Source organism: Podarcis muralis, chromosome 1, assembly GCF_964188315.1.
Source record: "Podarcis muralis chromosome 1, rPodMur119.hap1.1, whole genome shotgun sequence".
NCBI classification, from domain to species: domain Eukaryota; kingdom Metazoa; phylum Chordata; class Lepidosauria; order Squamata; family Lacertidae; genus Podarcis; species Podarcis muralis.
In genome coordinates this window covers 10,885,220-10,908,745 of record NC_135655.1, presented here as the reverse complement: position 1 = coordinate 10,908,745, position 23,526 = coordinate 10,885,220, and the positions used below count along the sequence as shown (strand labels likewise).

Here is a 23,526-nt window from a genome sequence, read left to right as displayed (position 1 = left end):
TGTTGTGGGAATTCACTGAGGATGAGAGAGGGAAAATCATGTACGACACCTTGAGCTCAATGGAGAAAAAGGTGGGTTGTAAATGCAAAAGAGAAACCATCTTTTGGTTTTAAAAGCTAAACTAGGGAAGTGCCATATTTTTCGCTCCATAAGCCACACCTGACCACAAGACGCACCTGGTTTTTAGAGGAGGAAAACAAGAAGAAAAAAATTCTGAACGAAACAGTGGATGCATGATTTTTGTGGTTCATGCTATGGCCACAGACATGATATGTGATTTGACGGTGAGTTTTGTCAGGTTTGGAACTTAACTGGTTAAGAAGTTCCCATGATGCCTCAATTCTGACGTCAGCTTTTAGAAGCTGGGAGGAGTTGGGAGGAGTTTCTGTCTCTTCCTCTCTGGTCTTTGAGGGGGAAAGACGTAGCCTGTAATGGCGGAAAGGAGCCCAGGAGATCCCTGGGGGAATGTCGGAATAAAGAGCTGAAATGGACAAACCTGGACTCTGTGTGTGTTTGTCTGGAAGCTAAGCGAAGGACGTGGCAGTTTATCACCGCTGTGTTTATCTCTGCTAAGGTGTGACTGGAACTACCGGACGACGGAGCTGAGTGGCGCAGCTGAGGGAAGCGCGCCGGACCGGGCTGCCATAAAAGCTAATTGAGGACCAATAAATCAATTAGCTGGGGTCCCAATATATCTATTTTGCCACAGGTTATGGGTACTAATCACCGCTTGTAAAACTGTCACTGAAGAGGCTGCCGGAATGCGTTTGAAGTTCGGCAGGAGATGGTGGTTTTTTTTTGCCTGGTGTTAAGAGGCAAGGAGCAGCTACGGAGCTAAGAGAGCAGCTGGAAAAACGTTTCTCCACGGAAGGGAGTGCCAGAGGAGCTGAAACTGGTCCGTAAGTACAGCTTGGGGCCCCTTGGGAGAACGGAAGAGGATGGCAGGCTGCCAGGTCTTGGAGGACATTCCATGCTCACTTTAAGAAGTTGGGCAACCTGGCTTCTGGGTGCCAGGAAGCCAGAGGCCGTTTGCCTAGTGCTCCAGGGAATTTGTGAGGCTGGAGGCGAAAGCAAGGGCCGACAGGAAGGCAAGATGGCGCTGACCACCTTCGTGAGAGCCGGTGCACAGCTGGGAAGGGCTGTGGGCCCCAGAGGGGGGACTATTGGCACTGTTGCTGTTGCTGCCAGGTTTGCAGAGTCTAAAAGGGCTATCTGGGAATGTGCTGTTGCTGTGAAGCTTCAGCAGGAGGCCAGAGCCTGGAGAAGGAATACAAAAGCCTAAAAAGGCTGGAGCCCCTGTCCCTGATGCTTTAGCCACAAGGAGTGCTGCTGAGCAGGTCGGGGGGGCGAAGGATTCCAAAGGCAAGTTTAAGAGCCTGCTGGAATGAAGTGGCGGTTCAGAGGGGGCAAAGCTGGCAAGGAGTGCTTTTCCGGAAGAAGGAGAAGGAGGCCAGCGGGAGGAGCCCAAGGCAGTGATTTTCCACTGGAGTTCAACATCTGCGTGAGGAGCTTGGAGAGAGGCAAGCTGCTGGGAGCCCTTTACCTACCACTGGGGGTGCAGGAAAGCGTCCTGGGAGCCCTGGGAGCAGTGGGGGGGCGGTGAGCAGTAAAAGCACAGAAAAGCTTTTTTTCCCAAAGGCTGCCAAGAGATGTTTGCGTCGAAAGTCGAAGCCTGGGAAACAGGACACAGCTACAGGCTTCAAGGCCAGCCATCTGCTGCAGCGGGAGATACGTGCTGCAGAGTTGTCTGGGAACTCTGAGATAAGTCCAGTCTTCAGAGCAACGCAGGATGTTGCGGTTTCGGACGCTGCCAAGGACAGAGGCAGCGGGACGTTTGTTGCTTCTATGGCAACTGTGAAGAACAACTCCAGCCAGGACACGGTGACATGCTGGGTGTGTTTTGGTTTCTACTATCAGGCAGCACCTGATAGGCAAACTGCGGAACTGCAGGGCTGTTTCAACAGGATTGACTGTTTTGTTCGCAGACGGAGCACAGAAAATCAGTCTGTGGTGTGGCTAACGTGTTTTTCTCTCCTTTACAGGAGGAGCGAGAGGTCTACGTTGTGCCGGGACTGAATAGTTGTCGGTTATCTGTATCTGCTCTAACGACGCAGGGGTTCAAAAATGTGCTTTGAAAATGACACCTGTTCCATTTTCAGAGGGGGGCGACAACGGGTCAAAAGCGAAGAGCAAGAATAATTTCTTTGTTCTGGAGACACCTCTGGAGGGTGGTGGGAATGCTGGGAAAGCACAGGTGCAGTGTGCTAAGGTTCCCAAAGATGTGCAAAAGTTGCACAGGTGCACAAAAGGGTACAAACTCCGGAAATGTGGGAGGTCCCAAGGGTGCAGGGCATGCAAAGGTGCAAAGGTACTTGGTGTTCCCGGGTTTGGGAGGGTAGCCAAAGAAGCCCTTTGAGCTTGTTCACACAGATCTGTCAGGACCCATGAGGTGTGAGAGTCTGGGTGGGGCCAGGTATGTGCCATCGCTGACAGATGGCCACAGCCAGGTTGGCTGGTGTCTCTCTCACAAATCACAGGGGGAGGCGGCGCAACTGATCAAGGATTGGGTTGCGGAGGTGGAACTAAGGTTTTCCACCAAGGTGCAAGGGTTCAAGAGCGACCGAGGGTCACAGTTTACTGGGTCTGCTCTGGAGGAATTTTTCAAGGAAAAGGGAATACGTCACCAGGTGACGGGTGCAAAGTCTTCTCAAGGGAGAAGGGAGGCTGTCGCTGAACCCGGTGATGGGGATCAGGTCCAGAATCAGGGTTCAAAACCCGGTGATGGGGACCAGGTCCAGGGTCAGGGTTCAGGGCAGGTTTGGGCATCTCCGAGGGTTGTGAAAGGAGTGTCCAGGTGTGAGGCTTCATCTCCGGTAAGCGTAATGGAGAAAGCTCACGGAAGGGTTGTCAAGTCAGAGGGGGAAGAGTCTGACGGAGAAGACACAACTGCTGGCCCTAATGGGTCAGTAGGGTATCAGGTCACAGGTGCGTGGAAAAGTGTCGCACAGTGTGATTCTGGGAGTGTTGAAGGGGTTCAACAGGTGCCTGGGAAAGTTGCCGGGAAGGGGCACAAGGCAAAGGGAAAGGTGTTGAACTCAGAAGGTCTTGTCAGAATTTTCGGCATAGAGGGGGTGTCAGGTTTGGAACTTAACTGGTTAAGAAGTTCCCATGATGCCTCAATTCTGACGTCAGCTTTTAGAAGCTGGGAGGAGTTGGGAGGAGTTTCTGTCTCTTCCTCTCTGGTCTTTGAGGGGGAAAGACGTAGCCTGTAATGGCGGAAAGGAGCCCAGGAGATCCCTGGGGGAATGTCGGAATAAAGAGCTGAAATGGACAAACCTGGACTCTGTGTGTGTTTGTCTGGAAGCTAAGCGAAGGACGTGGCAGTTTATCACCGCTGTGTTTATCTCTGCTAAGGTGTGACTGGAACTACCGGACGACGGAGCTGAGTGGCGCAGCTGAGGGAAGCGCGCCGGACCGGGCTGCCATAAAAGCTAATTGAGGACCAATAAATCAATTAGCTGGGGTCCCAATATATCTATTTTGCCACAAGTTTGGGGTACCCCAATGCAAAACTCCTGAGAATCCGTGTGGATCCGTGCTTTGTAACCACATTTTTGCACCATTGCGGCCCCACAAAACAGTGGGTGCGTGGTTTTTTTGGTACCGGCTGTAGCCATGGACATGCTATGTGATCTGATGGTGAATTTGGGGTGACCTAATGCAAAAATCTTGAGGATCCATGTGCTTTTGCCTCCCCCCTCCCAGGCAGCCTCCTTTATCGCTAGCGTCCCTTATCTCTCTCCGATCGCTAACTGATCAGCTGATCAGCGGCTTTGTTTCAACACCCCCTTCCCTCTTTCTAAAAAAAAAAGAGCACGGTCTGCTTTTTGCCCCTGGGCAATTCGGCTCCAGGGACCACAAATTCACTCCATAAGACGCACAGACATTTCCCCTTACTTTTTAGGGGGGGAAAGTGTGTCTTATGGAGCAAAAAATGTGGTAATTGACAATTCAGGGTTTTCTTTACCTTGACGTGTTCCTTGGCGGCCTGAAGCTCAGCATGCTGGACTGGAAGAGGGTCTTTTATTCTTGCTTTCAGCTCCTGCAGCCTGTTGCCCAAGTTTTCAGCTTGGCTTTTGCAGCTCTCCCACGTCTGTAATTTTGAAGAGGGAAAAAGCAAGACATGAAGGGAGCTAATGGACGCCAGTAGACGTTGCTTAAAAGGATGGACGAAGATAGTAACACCTAAGCCCTGAGCTATTTTGTTGTCCTCTTTACTAGATAGGACAACTTGGTGCGAAGAGGCAGAAACTGACACTCAGAAAGCATCACTGCCCGACTCAGCAACCAAGTCAGGGCTAGTGCAAGAAAATTCAGAAGAATTCAGGATTTGGGGACCATTTGCAAACACTCAGGCCTTTGTAACATCTCAGGAGCCAGCAAAATAGGAGTGGATTCAGATCCTGAACCATGGGCCAGGATTTATGTTAGGGGGGCAGGCTTCATATTGGGGAGGGGGGCAGAACCTCAGTTATTTTTATTGATTTACTTGATTCCCCACCCCCCCAGCTATGCCTGTGTCCTTAACTCTTTTACTCCCCTGCCACACGGTCTAGTTTTTGTTTTTTTAAAGGTAGGCATTCCTTTGTGGTGTCAATGCCATAGCAACCCCCCCATCTAATTCCTTAATTAGTGTGCCTTGGGCTAGCCAATCAGAAGGTCGGCGGTTCAAATCCCCGTGACGGGGTGAGCTCCCGTTGCTCTCTCCCAGCTCCTGCCAACCTAGCAGTTCGAAAGCATGCCAAAAAGTCCAAGTAGATAAATAGGTACCACTCCGGCGGGAAGGTAACTGGCGTTTCTGTGTGCCGCTCTGGTTTTGCCAGAAACGGCTTAGTCATGTTGGCCACATGACCCGGAAAAACTGACTGCGGACAAACGCTGGCTCCCTCGGCCTGTAAAGCGAGATGAGCACCGCAACCCCAGAGTCGTTCGCGACTGGACTTAACTGTCAGGGGTCCCTTTACCTTTACTTACTGCCTTTAGGACAAGCTTTGTTCTGCAATTTGTGATGGGTCTGTGTCTCTAAACGTACATGTTGCTTTCATCCTGTTCTCAAGATGAATCAACACCAGCTTGGAAACTCCATTATAGGAATATGGGGGTTCTTCTCTTATGCTAAATACCTGCAGGGTGCGCTGAAGCTGCTTTCTGATCTTCTCCAGCTGAAGCTGGGTTTTGTTCCAGGTCTCTTGCACATGCGTCATCTTGAGCTGTAGGGCAACTCTGGCCTCGGGGTTTGCCACGTCAAGTAACTTCTCCCCGGCCGCCAAGGTTAAGGCGTGCTTGGTCTGCCACCTCTGAAGGAGGACCTCCTTTTTCTAAAAAGAAAACAGGAAAACATGCCCAAACTGTCATCAGATGAACACACAGAGACATGGCCACAAAGGAAAAAAACAATACCAAACAGTTTTAGTAGAGAAATCATTCCTTTTTAAGAACCACTGTTTGGAGAGTTCTTGTTTAAAATGTTCTCTCAGTCTGGTTTCTGCAGGATTTGTACAACGATGTTGTTGTTTAGTCGTTTAGTCATGTCCGACTCTTTGTGACCCCATGGATCAGAGCACGCCAGGCACTCCTGTCTTCCACTGCCTCCCGCAGTTTGGTCAAACTCATGCTGGTAGCTTCGAGACTCATGTTTGTACAGCGATAACAATGCCTAATATTTATATACAGTGGTACCTCGGGTTACATACACATCAGGTTACATACGCTTCAGGTTACAGACTCCGCTAACCCAGAAATATCACCTCAGGTTAAGAACTTTGCTTCAGGATGAGAACAGAAATCGTGCGGCGGCAGCAGGAGGCCCCATTAGCTAAAGTGGTGCTTCAGGTTAAGAACAGTTTCTTTTTTTTTAAAATAAATTTTTATTAGTTTTTCATAAGTAAAAAAGAAACAAAACAAAAACATAAACAAACACAAAATCGACTTCCCCGTACCACCCCTTTTCTGCATTCTTGTTTCAAGATTTTTCAGCAACCCTTTCGTAATAAACTTGTTTATATTTCATAAATTTAACTTCCATAAGTTATTAATACAACTGTAGTTCTTTATCTCTTATTACCCTGAGCCCCTAATTTTCCAAATTACAACAGTTTTTAAGATAAACTTTGAATTTGTTCCAATCTTCATCCACCGCCTCTTTCCCCCGGTCTCGAATTCTGCCAGTCATCTCTGCCAGTCCCATATAGTCAATAAAAGTCTTAAAACTTTTTCACCATTTAAGGTATAGTCTATATCCACTTCAAACCTATTTTAAAGAACAATTTTCCCGGTGTTAACTCCTGGCAGATCGTCCCCAGGGGATCAGGGCAGTGAAAAACTTTGTTTCCCTTTGAATTAAGAGTATCTTCGCAAGACTGTCTTTTTCCCCCCTTCTCCTGCCGATCGGGGGGGAAGAGATACTTTTGACAGCTCAGGGTTGACAGTTCGCAACTAAGTTTCTTGTAACTGCAGCGAGGTCTTTCGTTGCTTTAAATTTCTGCAGTCCGGGGGGGGGGCAGACTTCCTTATTTTATGCCCTCCCGTTTTCAGCCAAATTTTCAAAATTTTAAAGGTCCCGTTTCTTTTTTCTTGCTCTTACTCACGGGAATCCAGTCCAGATTTTCTTTCAGGAAGGAATCGGCGCTCTCCGCTTATGGCGACGCGGCTTCACTCCGCAGGCTGGGTAGCGACTCTCAGCACCGCGCTCACTCCCGATGCCGCTCCGGAGCCTTTAAAAAGGCTCTTTCACAGTACCGGGGGGCGCAAAGGTGCCCACCGAGTCTCCTTGCTCTCAGGCTTCAGCGCCTGGGATTTTAGGGGTCCCCCGCTCGCCGTAGCGGGTAAGACCCGAACTTGCGGAGCAGTCCTTCTCCGGAGCTCGGAGGGAGGACCGCCATTAAGCGCTGGCACCGACCGGAAGTTCCAAGAACAGTTTCAGGTTAAGAACGGACCTCCGGAAGGAATTAAGTACTTAACCCAAGGTACCACTGTACTAGATTTGAAAAGACACAAATGCTTAAAAATAATAATTCTCCCTGGATGTCCACCAATAAATTCAAGGCAATGTGTGGGGTCCCTCTCAGTCATTTTATCCAAACAACTCTTGTTGGTAGGTTAGACTGAACGTGTGCCCCCCCCTCTCTCTGTGCATGTGTGTGTGCATGTGTGTAAAGCAGGCCTCCCATCCAGTCACCCTGAGAACTTTGTTGCTGAGTCAGGATTTGAACCGAGGTCTCCACAGTCTATTCCAAATATTCTCCACATTACATACACCCCCACCAGGGGCAGGAGAGGAGCAACAGCCAGGACAACTGCAGAGCAGGTAGAACATCTACAATCTTCCTGCTCTGCTTTTGTTGATGCTCCCCCAAAAAGGAGAAGAGAGATTCTTGAAGAAAAAGAGATGAATGAATATTAGAGGTAGCTGGAATAACTGGATCCACTGCTTTACAAAAAAAACGAAGTCAGTTTTTAATGCAGGGGTGAGCAAACTTAAAGCTTGAGGGATCTACTTTATTTTTCCCTAGGACCCTAGAGCCAGGTGTGCAAAATATTGACTTAACCTGGCGGGCATTCTCCAATAATTAAGGAACAAGATGCCAGGAGTTTCTGATCAGGACCAAAACAAACCTCTTGAGTCCTTCCATATATAAAAAACGACCCTACACTTGGTCTCCCCTCAAGCATTCTATTTCAGCAACCTAATTTATAGGGCGAATTATTTTCAGTTATTGCTATAGTTAAGACAACCGAGAGACAGAAATAATTTTCCGTTACACTGCAAACCACCTAGATTCTGAGCGATCTTCTGCCCACCCCTAGTTTAACGGATGCCAACAGATGCTGAGTCCCCTTTAAGTTTTCCAAGCTATTTTGATCTTTTAAAAATGCAACGCTATCTATGTTTCGCTGGTTGTAGGAAGAGGAGGCCTAACCTTGACGTCGTGACTCAGATTCCTGAGTTGGCGCAGACTATACTTCTCCTGACTCTCCACAGCAGCCAGGAATCCACTTGTGTGCATGAGGATCTTCTTGATGTCTTGTAGCGAAGTTGTGAATTTTTGCCATTGCTTTACAAGACTGTCAATCTCGCCCTTTCTCTGCTGAGCTGCCCGGACGATGCTTTGCCACTGTTCCTTCAACAGGGTGAGTTTGGAGAGAAACATGGTCCTGAAGTGAACAGAGATTAACTTGTCAGTCATGTAGCATATTATTATTATTATTATTATTATTATTATTATTATTATTATTACTACTACTACTACAATTTATATCCCACCCTCCCTCTCCCAAAGGAGTCCAGAGCAGCAAACACACAAACAATAGAACAATTAAAAACAATTGCACTCCAGATTTAGACTGGGAACAATTTCAGCTTGAAAGGCTTGTTAGAAGAAGGTCTTCCATACACACGCAAAAACGCAACGGAGATATCGCCTGTCTAATATGTAATGGGAGGGAATGACAAAGATTAGATGCCACAACACAAAGAGCCAGATTCCTATATTGTTTGGAATGGACCTTTTGATAACGTGCTACCTGCTGGAGGTCCTCACCTGTGGCCTGGGTATATAAGGGGTGAGACTATCCTCTGCTCAGCTCCATGACTCACTGTTTTAGGCATGGTGATTTATTATGACACCTTCAACCCTCCCTGAAAAACTGTTGTCAAATTCAAGCCTTAGAATGCACACACCTCGCAACTGCACCCCGATTTGAAACACACAACCGAGCCATATATCTCACCGGTTTTCGGCTTCTCCCGATTCCAGCACGTGCAAAGCCTTTGACATGATAGAATTAAAAGTCTGCTGGTTCACCAAGATCTCCGCTTGCAATGTCTGTAAACACCGAAGGAAATGTTTTAATTATGCTTCATGCAAAGGGAAAGATTAAAACCACGGCACAAGTAGAGCCCTTTGCAGAGCCCTAATCTGCCTGGGCACTTTATTTGCAAGAGTTCTGCTCCTGCTCTTTGAAGATGTGAAATCTACACCCACAAAGTGCTGCTGAGAAGTGTTTTGAGAAGAAGGAAGGAAGGAAGAATGCCTTGCCCTCCTTCTTCCCGCAAAGGATAAGTGTGGCATGTTTACTTTGGGAGTGTGGAGGGCATCTTTCAACCAAAGGGCCACATCCCAGGAGTGGGCAGGGCCAGAGGAAAAAGAGGGCAGAGCAATGGTTGTGGCCCTTACTTCTTTACATTTGAGCCAGACTGTATTTAACTAAATAATCCTTTTAAGGCAGGATGAAACTTGGGCACAGGAGGACTAAATATTAATAAATTATTATTATTATTTTTACTACTACTACTACTATTACTATTACCAACATTACAAAATTCCAGCTATTTTCTACTCCAATACTTCAACCCATACTTTATCAAGCCCTGACCATGCCTTCACCTATGTCTTGAAGATGCAAGTTAGCAGAACGACAGGCTGCAAAGATTTGCTAAGATGTACCATCCCAGATTCTCAGGGACACGGGTGGCGCTGTAGGTTAAACTACAGAGCCCAGGACTTGCCGATCAGAAGGTCGGCGGTTCGAATCCCCGCGATGGGGTGAGCTCCCGTTGCTCGGTCCCTGCTCCTGCCAACCTAGCAGTTTGAAAGCACCTCAAAGTGCAAGTAGATAAATAGGTACCACTCCAGCAGGAAGGTAAATGGCGTTTCTGTGCGCTGCTCTGGTTCGCCAGAAGCGGCTTAGACATGCTGGCCACATGACCCGGAAGCTGTACGCCGACTCCCTCGGCCAGTAAAGCGAGATGAGAGCCGCAACCCCAGAGTCGGTCACGACTGGACCTAATGGTTAGGGGTCCCTTTACCTTTACCTTACCATCCCAGATTACAAGTAAGGAATAGCATACTCTCTCATATAAAAAGCCTTCTGCATATAGAACACTTGCAAGTTAGGAACACAATTGCTTTTTTTATTATTCAGTTGTAGTGGAGCAATGGAGACAAGTTTTTCCTACTGTCCGGGGATAGGCGATTTGTGGCAATATCACAAATGCTGTGGTCTTTTTTTCAGTATACCTAAAACCCTTTGCTTATTAGGGGCTACCCCACATTTTCTCCAAAAAACTGCTTTGTGCAGGTAACTACCATAGTGTTATCTAATTTCTCAAAAGCTGGGGGTCCATGGCTTGGCTTTTGGAAAATAGGGGGTGTTCACTGATTAGTAAATTGGGAACCACTGCCCTAGAGCGACCTCAGGAAGTCTAATTGGCTAGAGAATGAAACTGTATCATGGCAAAATATAACTCAAGGCCCACAGCCAATGATTTGCTTGGTGTGGCAATCAGATCCATCTTTCTGCTCTGGATTGGGGCCGAAACAGTGAGGAGCATTACCTCATACTCCCTCTGCTGTTTCCGCAGTCCCTCTAGGCTGCCCGCCATATCTTCCCTCAAGACCTCTTTCATTTTCTCTTGGAACAGCGCCCACTTTTGGCATCTCTGAATGAACTTTTCATCAGACTGAATGCTCTGCAGTTCACTGCAATGAAAAACAAAATTCGAAATCAGTTCTGCAGCCGCGCCTTCTGCCAGTTACGCTTTTAGTCGTGCATGATTGTGGCCCAGCTGGCAAGGGTGGCTTGTGCCCATTGGGACTGATGGGGCAGAACACAGGGAGCCCTTCAGTAGGTGGGGCCAGATCCAGTGACTGGCAGAGCTTAACACGAATCAGCAGTGTGATGCAGCAGCAAAAAAGGCTAATGGTATTCTCGGCTGCATCAACAGAAGTCTAGTGTCCTGACTGAGGGAAGTCATAGTCCTGTTCTGTTCTGTATTGGTCAGACAACACCTGGAATACTGTGTCCAATTCTGGGCACCACAATTTAGGAAGGGTGTTGACAAGGGTGTGCAGAGGAGGGTGACCAAGATGATCAAGGGTCTCGAAACCAAGCCTGATGAGGGAGTTGGGTATTTTTAGCCTGGAAAAGAGGAGTGTAAGGGGAGATATGATGGCCATCATCAATTATCTAAAGGGCCTGGACCCAAACAAATGGATTCAAGTTACAAGGAAGGAGATTCTGACTAAACATCAGGAAGAACGTTTTTTTACCAGCATTTCTCCAGAGCCATGGCTTTCTTCTGAGTCCATTGCCAGTTCAGATCCTGCAGTCTTTTTGCCGTGAAGTCACTGAGTGGAAACCTAAAGCTGAATTCATTCAGACTCTCCATCTCAGGTGATAAAGCTGTGAGGACCAACATCTGGCTCTGAGAAAAAGGACAAGACAGATGAGGCCGCTGGGCAGTTCTTTTTGGCACAATGTGCAAAACACCAGGTGCCAGGAAAGCCAAAGGAACAAGAGCCACCAATTGCTATACAAGGAAGGACACCAGCTAGGGAAGATCAGAACGGCCTCAAACAAATTTTTTAAAAGGCCCGCTTTGTTCTTGAAGAACTGATTATGCTCCTCTATATTGATTATGCTCCTCTATATTGATTATGCTCCTCTGACCAGAGCAGAGTATTCTGCTCTGGTCAGACCTCACCTGGAGTACTGTGTCCAGTTCTGGGCACCACAGTTCAAGAAGGACACTGACAAACTGGAACATGTCCAGAGGAGGGCAACCAAAATAGTCAAAGGCCTGGAAACGATGCCTTATGAGGAACGGCTAAGGGAGCTGGGCATGTTTAGCCTGGAGAAGAGGAGGTTAAGGGGTGATATGATAGCCATGTTCAAATATATAAAAGGATGTCATATAGAGGAGGGAGAAAGGTTGTTTTCTGCTGCTCCAGAGAAGCAGACACGGAGCAATGGATCCAAACTACAAGAAAGAAGATTCCACCTAAACATTAGGAAGAACTTCCTGACAGTAAGAGCTGTTTGACAGTGGAATTTGCTGCCAAGGAGTGTGGTGGAGTCTCCTTCTTTGGAGGTCTTTAAGCAGAGGCTTGACAACCATATGTCAGGAGTGCTCTGATGGTGTTTCCTGCTTGGCAGGGGGTTGGACTCGATGGCCCTTGCGGTCTATTCCAACTCTATGATTCTATGATTCTATTTTCCTCCCCTGCCGCCCAGAAGAGACTAGTGAGTTGCAATTCCAAACATCTGGTGGGTACCAGGCTGGGAAAAGATGGCCTAAGAGCTTTTATGGCTTACCATAAGTAGATCTGAGTCTTCAGTGCCTTGGTTCAGATTTTCCAATACTTCCGTGAACCCTTTAACATGATTCTCCAGGTTTTCCAAGCAAGTCGCAAAACGCTTCAGCTGTGAAAGGTCAAACTGAGGAGAGAAATTAATATGCTGATGTTTGCAGAGGTTTCATTTTCATTTTGATTAGCCAATCACCTTATTTATTATTTTGAACTTTGCTTTCTTTCTTTTATATGCTGCTCTATGTTGAACATTGTAAACTGCCCTGATACGGGGGGGGGGGGGGGATATCTGTACTAGGATGCTACCTTTATTTGCCCAGCGAAACTGTCACAAAATAGCGTGCTTGCTTTTGAGTTATCTAGAATTCTCAATTGGGCTAGAAGATGATTAAAGGGGAGGGAAAAGAAAATCTTGCAAGAGTCAAGGCAGAATTTGGGAGGAGGCGGCTGACATGCAAATGAGGCGCCATGGAGTTGCAGCAAGGCCTTCTGGGAAAAAGAAACTTATCAATGGCTGCTTTGCCATCTCTGGAAACAGGAAAATGAGCACTTGCTCCATCTACTGAGAAGAAGGATAGGTGGAATACAGGAAGAAATGAGGAAACAGACTGTTCTTAGGTGGAAATTAATTTTGCCCCTGATCAGCTGGTGGGTCGTGGGGTTCTGGTAAAAAACAGCACAGATCCTGCAAGCCTGCCAATTCATGGTGAGGGGTATAAATTTGTATGGCCAATGGCATTTCCCAACAAATACATTTGGAAAAAAATCACAGAAGCATTATTCCTCTCTCCCCCCCCCACCAGAACCTGTTGACATGTAGTAGTTAACAGCAAAGCGACCCACTCAGAAGTACCTCAAACTCATTTTCTTTCATCTGTAGCATCTTCTCCAAATAGGAGATCCTTTGAAGTGGCTGGAGTTTTTCTGGAAGAAGTGGTTCTGTGGGCTCAGCCAGCTGAGCTATTTTATCTGCCAGCTCAGAAACGGGAAGAAAACTTTCTTTGATGTTCTGAAGGTCCAGTTTCAGCATCTGGAAAGAAAGGGAGATGCATCAAGAGAAAGAAACGAAGGCTCCTGGGTTACGGTGTTGGTTCCACTCTCAGATTGATGTGTCCGCCCTCAGACCCAGATGTTTCCCTGTCCCTGGGCACAGTAGGCCAGAATGGAAATCACTTTTGTGATTTGGAGTTCTCCAAATTTTGCAATGAAGTTCTCGTCTCTAAATGTGCATATCAAAAGGTGCATACAAACGACAGGATGAAATTCATTCGGAAATGTCTATTTTGTAATAAAATAGGCTCAATATTGGAAATCAGAAGAAGTACCAACATTGAAAAATTGGCAAAATATTTTTTTTGAAATGATTGAATTAGCAAAAATGATGGCAACAATTAGAATGCAATCTAATCAAAATCTTAAACAGGAATGGAAATGTGTAGAAGAATACCTGAGCAAAAGATGCTCCAACAAGAATTTATTGATATGTATAGACTGATTTCACAAAGATAAACTAAGCTAAGCTAAGCTAAACTAAGCAGATATATAAGATTGAATGCTTAATTATTAAGATACAAAATTACAATCTCAATAATAAAGTTGCAAAATAATAACAAGGAAGTCATGCACGGGTGGAGGGAAGACACAGGGCAAGAAATAAGAAATGGATAAATGTCGGTACATAATAAAATGTGAAAATGTGAATTGATGAATATAATGTATATGTATCAATATGTAAAGATTTCATATATGTAAGGTAAAGGGACCCCTGACCATTAGGTCCAGTTGTAACCGACTCTGGGGTTGCGGCGCTCATCTTGCTTTATTGGCCAAGGGAGCCGGCGTACAGCTTCCGGGTCATGTGGCCAGCATGACTAAGCTGCTTCTGGCAAACCAGAGCAGTGCACAGAAACGCCGTGTACCTTCCCGCCGGAGCGGTACCTATTTATCTACTTGCACTTTGACGTGCTTTCAAACTGCTAGGTTGGCAGGAACAGGGCCTGAGCAACGGGAGCTCACCCCGTCGCAGGGATTCGAACCGCCGACCTTCTGATCAGCAAGTCCTAGGCTCTGTGGTTTAACCCACAGCGCCACCTGCATCCCATTTCATATATGTATTGCAACATTAATAATAAATAAATAAAGTGCAAAAAAGAAAGGCGAAGAAGGCTCAGAGCTCAGGGAATAGTGGTGGGACAACAATGAGTGGGCAGAGAGAGAGGACTGGGAAGAGATGGTTTCAGAAGCTGAAGGGGTAAATAGGGCTAAGTGAGCTGAGAGAGTCCTTGGCAGTGAGAAGTCCAGAATCAGAGGCAGAAGTGGAAGCAAGAGAGTGGGAGAAGAGAGGCCAAGAGGCAGAGATTAGTCTGGTTGGTGAAGCGTCATGGGTGTCTCCCACCCCAACCTCCCAGAACCAGAAGAGGCGTGAAAAGGGTGGAGGAGAACATGGCTGCATACAGGCACAGTCTCTGATTGCTTCTGGAAAGCCCTGGAGAGGAGGGGACTTAGATGGCTGTGAGGAGCTGGGGCTTTCAGTCTTTCATGGAGTAAGGCCCACAAGGAATGAGCTGCTGTGCTCATTAGGCCTGACTCTCTAACGAGTCTGTGGAGATCGTGTTTTTGCTAATAAAGAACTAAATCTAACTTTGATCAGAGTGGGTCAGGATGGGGCTGTTCTCTTATAGAACTGCAAGGAGGAGAGAAAAAGGGAGGGGGAAACCTGGCTGGACGCTGGAAGTGGAGAATTAAAGGTAGTGGAGGGTCAGTCAGGCTGTGTACCTGAGATTTCATGGGCTGCAATCCCTGTGCACAGATGATTAACATTACAAATAGAATTAAGATACGCATTGCGCTCCTTGGTAGTTCTTTATCCGGGCGGGTGGGTGGAGATTTGGGAACATCTCTTCTGAAGTGTATAATTTAATACAATTTCCACTTAACACCAGTTACCTAAAAAATCGTGCTTTCTGGATGGGAATGGCAGCTGTGCTGTTAATGGGCATAAAGTAAGTCTAAAATGCTAATTTACTGCCATTAAGGACAAATTTCGCCAATGTGACTAATGCATGCCTGGCACCCAAAGCCCTTTTCTCTTTGTGGCGATGCTCTTTAAGGCCAAATGAGCCCGTTGCTTCAAAAACGATCCATTTAAATTTCTTCCCATTAGACTTTGCATACAATTTATTAAGGGCACAAACACATTTCTATCGGCTCCCGGGGGGGAAACGCAAGAATAACTTTAACACAAGTCCTCAATCTCACCTAAAACTGTTAGCACGGGGAAAGGGTTAGGCTTAAAAGCTCGTCAAGTGCCCAATTGGATTCCTAGCAGTCATTCACAACTGACAAGGGGTGTAACATACCTCCCCGTCCATTAGGGTTCTTTCTCTGGTATTATTCTTCACAAAAGGAAGAAGAATAGTTTGGCTCTCCTCCACCGATATCAGGAAAGGGCTATTAGCACTGGGTGGATTTAATAGCTGCTTCATTTATGACAAAATTATCCTGGGTTTTCTTTGTCAGCAAGAGATACAAAACTGCATCGTAAAAAGCCACTTCCATTTTTAGAAGAGAGCCGAAATCCTTCCATCTCTGAGCTACTGGTTAGTTCTGCTGTGGCCTTCTGTTCAGGAAGACAATGAAACACTTTCCCTGAGGCTTGCGGTGCCGACCAGTTCACTTAAGGCAAAGAAAGGTCCCGATCAGACAAAATTGGCCTGACACCTTTGGCCTGAGCCCAAGAAGCTTACCTTGGGGCAGGGGAAGAAAGCATCAAAGCATCTAGGCTGCATCAACAAAAGTATAGTGCCCAAATCAAGGGATTGAATAGCCCCACTCCAGTCTGCCTTGGTGACCCATACTGTGTCCAGTTCTGGGCACCACAATTTAAGAAGGAAGTTGAGGTTCGATGGCCATCTGTCATGGACACTTTATTTGAGATTCCTGCATTGCAGGGGGTTGGGTTAGATGACCCCCCTGGGGTCCCCTCGAAATCTACAATTCTACGATTCTATAACACAGCCTGGCAAAGACACTCAGGGAGGGTGCAAGACAGGGCTGGTGAGGGGTGTGGCCTGAGGAGAGTTCCAAGCGCCACATGCAAAGGCTGGAAGGCCATTTGGCACCCACCCCTGATTGCCTCCACACCCTGAGATCTTTTTATCTTCTTCTTCTTTGGCGATCACTTGGAGTTGAGTAAGACTGTCTTCCATGAACACTGTTTTAACAGTGAATCCATAAGTGACTGTGGAGCCCAATTCTGGATCCACACGTCCTTCCACATTGGTTCCCAGGCGGGAGTTGATCACGGTGTGGATTTGCCAAGCATGCTTTCCTCTTAGCACGTTTCTCCCTTTCATCCTGAGTCCGAGCGTCTTCAAAGCCCATGACACCTTTGGTAAAGCCTGTTCTCCAATTGGAGCGCTCACAGGCCAGTGTTCCCCAGTTGTTGGTGTTTATACTACATTTTTTAATATACTTTATACTATATTTTTTTATATGTAGTTTATACTACATTTTTTGTTGACCACCAGCATTACACTTTCCATTTTTAAGTTCGGAATAGAGTAGTTGTTGGGAAGACGAAAATCAGGCATCCGAACAACATGATCAGTCCAACAAAGTTGATGTTGAAGAATCATTGCTTCAACACTGGTGATCTTTGCTTCTTCCAGTACACTGGCATTAGTTCACCTATCTTCCCAAGTGATATGTAAAATTTTTCAGAGACACAGTTGATGGAACCTTTCAAAGAGTTGGAGATGGTGTTTATAAGTAGTCCATGTTTCACAAGCATACAGTAAGGTTGGTAGTACAATAGCTTTGTAAATAAGCATTTTGGTTTCCCTGTGAATGTCCTGGTCCTCAAACACTCAGGACTCGCAGATAGAGCATCCCTTTCTTATTCTTCACCCACTTTCTAGGCAACCACACCATGGTGGTTTCTAGGCAACCACACCCATTAACCTACCTTCACATCCTCGACCTTCTGCTTAAGGAAGTCCATCGTATGACCTGCAGCCACATCTACCAAAAGGGAACCATATTGCTCTTCATACTTGTCCACCTTGGCCATGACTTCAGCATGTAAACCAACGTAAGATTCCCAAAGTTGTAAAGATGCTTGTGCTTTGTGTAGGTGATCTTCAATTTCTTTGTTCATCAGTGTCCATCTAGGGAAAAAAAATTAATTAAATGCAGCATTATAGCAAACACTTCAATTACCTCTCGCTTTCCTTAAGAGCACGTCTACCTGTCTTCCTATGGTTCGTTCATACTAGGGAAGAGCACTGAGTGACTTGCTCAGCATAAGACTGGGAAAACGTCACGCGCCACGGTTGATGGACGTGTGTTCTGAAGTGTGGAGGGGACTTCTTTTCTTTCTTTAGGCAGATAAATGCATGGAGCTAAAATGTGCCACATCACTAGGCTGCTGATCACAATATTTTGCATGTGTGGCATGTTTGCCAGAAGCCTCAAAGGAAGTTAGTTGGCTCCTAATGCCAACCTTAGACAAGATGCCAAACTCATCTGATGGGATTTCCAAAGATTAGCTTCCCCGGTGATGGGAGCACCAAACTTGAAAATGAAACAGGAAGCACACAGGAAATCATGAAGGGGAAAACTGTGGCCTTCCAGGTGTTGCAAGAATGCAACTCCCATCATTACCTGGCCATTGGCTATGCTAGCTGGGGGGGTGACAGGTGTTAGGGTTCAGCAATATCTGGAGGGCCACAGATTCCCAATCTATGGATTAAGCCATCAAGATGGCTTGGAGAATAAACTGCCTAGCTCTGGCTTTTAGAGACTGAATCTCGCTTAAGCTCTGATCAAGGTCAAACCGTTTTTATTTGCCAGGGCATATGATGTTGTGATGCTGGTTAGTCTGCTGTATTGCTTTAGTTGCCATTAAACTGTCTATTTCTAAAACAAAGGTTTCGTCTTACTGCTTAATTATATTCATCTTTTGGTGTGATTAATTGTATATCACCAGGGTATACAAGTGTAGGCCTGAACACAACATGGCAACTGTGTTTCTACTGTGCATCTGGACACGCCTACTAAATGGTCTGGTTTGAACATAACAGTAAGCCAAACTATGGCTAAGCATGAATGTGCAAGCGTTTGGGTACTCATGGTAAAAACTATTGCTGCTTCAGTTCCCCTGCTGTTGCCCTAACTAGAGCTAAGCCATAGCACACACAGTTGCTATGTCTGTGCGTTTCACCAAAGGGTAGAGATGGGGGCGAGCAAGACTGGATTTTATATTCCTACAGGCAGGATATTAACAATGGCAGGTTCCTTTTTCCAAGCACCCCGAAACCTGGGCAGCAGCTAAAAGCGTCCAGTCTGACTGTTCTCTCCTCCTCCCACATCCCATCCTGAGACAGGCAGCAGATGAAGACTCAATGGATTCACCATTCTTTAGCTTTTTCCTCCAACATCCCTCCCTCCCACTGCTGCTTTGTTTGCTATGTAGCCTGATGAAGATATTTGCAGAATACAAAAGGTTGCACACTACTTTGTGGCCCGTCGACTAGCGTAAAAAAAACATTGTCCAATATGCATTTTGGAATATTGACCGATGCTTCGTGCCTCCCCGCAGGCTGATTATCACTGGGTTATTTCGGCTAGTGGCGATCAGCTTAAGCCAGTGGTTCTCAAACTTGGGTTCCTAGCTGTTGCTGGACTACAACTCCTATCATCCCTGACCACCCATCCTACTAGCTAGGGATGATGGGAGTTGTAGTCCAACAATAGCCGGGGACCCAAGTCTGAGAAACACTGGCTTAAGGGTATCCACCAGCGAGCTGGTTACCCACAGAACAACCACTCTGATTCTGGAGAGCAAGGATGACATCGGTAGAACTGTCCTGCTCAGCTCAAAGTTAAACATTATGAAGCAAAGCGGGTTCTCCTTCATGGAGAGCACGTGTTGTGGTGGGGGCAACCATGACATCCCCTGTTGCTGGGCGGGTTAGTATGGATGGCCACGAATTTGATAGGGCACCTCCAATTGTTGCTGGGGAGAATTTAATGCTGCAAAATTGTTTGATTGATGGGAGTGCTATTTATTCCCTGTGCGCCACATTGATCTTCCTCTTTTCGCTGCGCACATCGGATTACCTGCCCACCCTCCCTATATTTAAGGTTTGTTTGTGTTTGTTTGTGCTGACCTTGTTATGCCTGTCATGGGGGTCATCTGCTTTGGAGCAGGGGCCTGGTAGGAATTTTTGCCATTTGGCTGATTGGCTGGTGCCATTTGGTTTTTTGCCTACTGCATAGCAAATCGTCACAACTTGTAAGGTTGCGGTTTTGTTGTTGTTGTTTAGTCGTTTAGTGGTGTCCGACTCTTTGAGACCCCATGGACCAGAGCACGCCAGGCACTCCTGTCTTCCACTGCCTCCCGCAGTTTGGTCAAACTCATGTTGGTAGCTTCGAGAACACTGTCCAACCATCTCGTCCTCCGTCGTCCCCTTCTCCTTGTGCCCTCCATCTTTCCCAACATCAGGGTCTTTTCCAGGGAGTCTTCTCTTCTCATGAGGTGGCGAAAGTATTGGAGTCTCAGCTTCAGGACCTGTCCTTCCAGTGAGCACTCAGGGCTGATTTCCTTAAGGTTGCGGTTAGGCATTGGTTAATTTTGGTTGGTGGAGGGGATGTGGTTGGCTGTGCCTGTCCCTCCAATGCTGCTGATGCAAGGGTATTCCATTAAAGGGATCCAGGGGCTCGCCATGCTCTTGTTCAAACTCCTGGCAAGGGGCTAGGGCCACGCAAGAGCCCCTGGGAGCATTTGGGGAGAGGTGAGAGCCTGGCGCCCAGCTCTATTCTCTCCCCAAAAATGTTTACCCTTACTGACTTCTGCAGGCTTGTGGTTGTCAGTTTTGTTCCTACCTCTAAGTGGGAACAGATAGTCGCTAACCAATGCCTAAGCAGCCACTCACATGTACTGTAATTCAATAAAGTTGTGTGAACCGAGTCTTTATTTGGGGGTGTCCTGGGCGTCCTCGACACGCAATTGCCACTGCATATGAAAGCAATGACTTGCTGGGGCCAGGCAACAGAATGGTTAACAAATAAAATAAAGAAATCTTATTGTACCTTGTGCGTGCCTCTCTGCATTTCTGTTCAATAATCTCAGAGAACGAGGGATCACACAGCTTCTTCAGGTTACAAGCAGCAGCTTGGAGTTTAGCCCAGATTTCATCATTACTCTCTGCTTTATCTTGAAGAGACTGTGGGAAAGAAATGCCACATGGCTGGTTGTGAGTGCAAAGGCATTCGAGGAGGCGGCTGTTGATATGCTAACTTGCATCTCTCCTTCCCAAGGGACCACATTTTAAAATTCTGAGCTGCCACAAATATGCTGCCAGCTTTCCATTAGTAAGTGCTGCTTCTGCTGCTGCTGTTGTTGTTCTGGTGAGATCTCACTCACTCGCTTCTCTCAAGCTTGGAGAAGGGAGAAGAATCTACCAGACCTTGCACCAACTCCAGAAAGACTTGGAAATTAGCAAGAAAGACTTCCCCTGCCCTCCTCCAGGCTTAAGAGTGGGGGAATCTAACCCACTTTGCACTTAAAGGGGCGGGGGAGAGAGAGAGAAGATCCAAGACCCAGCACGAAAAGACATTGCGCTCCAGCCCCTTCAGCCACTCCCTAGCAAGGCCTCTGTGAGGGCTGCATATTATCACCCCAGTTTTGATGAGGCACGTGTGTGTTTTGTTGTGCATACCATCAGCGCAACTTTCCCCATTGTCGACAGTGGACCAGAGTGTTAATTTGCTTCTATTGTAAGGGACACGTAAGGCTTCTTTTAACTTGTTTTGGGGAGGACCAAAATCATCTGTCTGAAACGGGTCAACTCACTGAATTCCTCATTGCAAGACACAGCATTCTGTATGTGCAGCATTTAGATGATCTAACCCACCCTGACTTCAGACACACCATGGTGATATGTGAATGAGGTGAACAGGTGAAATGTGAACTGGACAAAGCATGGTTTGTGAGTTTCCTGCAAACTCATTGGGAAATGAGGTACTGATCCTGGTGTCTAATCCAGTTTTGCAGGGCCCATGCAAACCATAGTTTGCCCATTTCGTCTGAGACAGTAAACTATTATTTGCCTTAGACAGGAAGCGGGGAAGAAGGCAGGATAAGGCTAAGTGTGTGGGTTTAGGAGTCCATCAAGGCTCAATCACATACCAGTAAACCATGGCTTGGCGTTGCATCTGAAGAAGTCCTTTGTCTTTTTAGGAGGAGCATTTACGACCCAAGAAATGTGAAACATACCTGGAGATTTTCCACCTGGGTTTTTAGTGTCTCGAATGTAACCACGGGAGGCTTGCTAACCTCCAGGCAATACAAAATTCTTGCAAGCATCAGTCTGACTTCATCCCAAGCTTGGTCATAAATCCGCCACTGCTCTAAAGCAGACTCTGTTGAGGTCTTCAGCAGCGCAATCTGCAAACACCGGGCCCATGATTAGACACACGGATGCCATTTCTGCTTCACAAAGTACACTTTTGAGATTACGTATCAGGACACTTGGAAAATGTCTAAGGGGCACCCCACTGTTAAACACTAAGAGACACCCACTGTTCGGTGTTTTATTTTAGTGCTTCCTTTCTAACACACGCTGGACAAAAAACACTCTAAGTATTTAACAAATTAATATATAACTGATTTCAGAGGGAACAGCACATGGTTCCAACCAGATGTTGAAGGAAGGAAAAACATATCAGTGTATGGCATTAAAGTTTTAGAATTATTTTCATTATCATCCTAATTTGAGGCCAAAGCTCTAGCAGAGCTCATTCCAGGACACCTGGTTAGAGGATGATTTGCAGGAATAAATACACCGGGTTTTACACTTGCTGCTGACACCCCAGCAGGAAAACTCACGGATTCAGCAGCGCCTGAAGGGTTTTAAATTGCAAAAGGAACCGACAGCTCAGCTGTGAGCTCTCATTCCATGGCAGCTTAAAATCGCTAAGAAAAATATTTTCTATTGCCATTTTAGAAATTTGGCACAGCCCTGGTTGCCAGCACCCAACAGGATTCATGGAACCATGACAGTTAGTAGAACTGGTAAATGGCTAGGCAAACGAGTGGACTCAAGTTCAAGTCTGATCGCTGCCTAAAGACCACTAGGGAGGGTCCATAGCTCAGTCCTTGGGCAAGACAGCCCCTTGCCCCCCTGGGGCCCCTCCCCATGGGAATCTATTTTCTCGCTGCTGTTTTCTGATCCTAGCATGGCAGGAGTAAACTGAGCAATCTTCAGGAAGTCACCAAATCTTAGACATAGTAAGGTAAAGGGACCCCTGACCATTAGGTCCAGTCGTGACCAACTCTGGGGTTGCGGCGCTCATCTCGCTTTACTGGCTGAGGGAGCCGGCGTACAGCTTCCGGGTCATGCGGCCAGCATGACTAAGCCGCTTCTGGCGAACCAGAGCAGTGCACGGAAACGCTATTTACCTTCCCGCAGGAGCGGTACCTATTTATCTACTTGCACTTTGACGTGCTTTCGAACTGCTAGGTTGGCAGGAGCAGGGACTGAGCAACGGGAGCTCACCCCGTCATGGGGATTCGAACCGCCGACCTTCTGATTGGCAAGTCCTAGGCTCTGTTTAACCCACAGAGCCTCCCTTAGATCTTAGACATAGGCGAAGGAGAAAAAAAGAAGGGGGCGGGGAGGAGAAAGTATCAACCTGGCTGGCAACTCTCGTCCTCATTTCATCTAAATTGCTGGTTCTCGGCATTGCCCCCGCAGGATCCTCGGCACCACCTCCTAAAACTGGGTAACTCTGCTTCAGCTCATCCAGCTCCTTAGATTTAACTGCAAGCTGGTTTTCCAGCGCCTGGGAAAAAGGAAACAGAAGAGTATGAGAATTCTTCTCTGTGCATAACTCATCTTTCAGGACCATACACCAGCTCTAATTCTTAACAATCAATGCTAGGAAATCTGTTCCGACTGTGGCGAACAGAGGGCTTAAAAACAAACAAAACAAAAGCAAAGCGGACAACAACAAAAATAAACCCCAAAACTAAATCACAAATTGGGGAGGCTGGTAGGTTTTGGAACCCTTTGATTGTGGACAACACAGGGACCCTTTGTGGTGTTATGGTCATAGTCCTGGACTAGGACCTGGGAGACCAGGGTTCAAATTCTTGCTTAGCCTGGCAACTAACTGACTGGACTTGGGCCAGTCACTGTCTCTCAGCCTAACCTACCTCACAGGGTTGCTGAGAGGATAAAACAGGGAGGAGACTATCCCATGTTTTATCATGTTTTTAATATTCTTTTGGGAGCTGCCCAGAGTGCCTGGGGAAACCCAGCCAGATTTTTAGGGGGGAGGGTATAAATAATAAAAGATGATGATGATG

The 23,526-nt window shown here is 46.7% G+C and overlaps 1 protein-coding gene across 6 annotated transcripts in view; it reads right to left on the bottom strand.

Moving 5' to 3' along the window:
- The window catches only part of SYNE2 (spectrin repeat containing nuclear envelope protein 2), a 259,349-nt gene that overhangs the window by 44,237 nt on the left and 191,586 nt on the right, over positions 1–23,526 (bottom strand). For all 6 annotated transcript variants that reach the window (XM_077923084.1, XM_077923110.1, XM_077923091.1 and 3 more), the window contains exons 82-93: positions 22,851–23,000; positions 21,433–21,603; positions 20,247–20,380; positions 17,119–17,320; positions 13,006–13,182; positions 12,157–12,279; positions 11,112–11,266; positions 10,397–10,541; positions 8,791–8,885; positions 7,980–8,214; positions 5,184–5,378; positions 4,028–4,153 (exon numbers count right to left, since the gene is read on the bottom strand). In XM_077923084.1, coding sequence (XP_077779210.1) covers positions 4,028–4,153; positions 5,184–5,378; positions 7,980–8,214; positions 8,791–8,885; positions 10,397–10,541; positions 11,112–11,266; positions 12,157–12,279; positions 13,006–13,182; positions 17,119–17,320; positions 20,247–20,380; positions 21,433–21,603; positions 22,851–23,000 — 1,908 coding nt within the window. The remainder of the gene's footprint in view (positions 1–4,027; positions 4,154–5,183; positions 5,379–7,979; positions 8,215–8,790; positions 8,886–10,396; positions 10,542–11,111; positions 11,267–12,156; positions 12,280–13,005; positions 13,183–17,118; positions 17,321–20,246; positions 20,381–21,432; positions 21,604–22,850; positions 23,001–23,526) is intronic.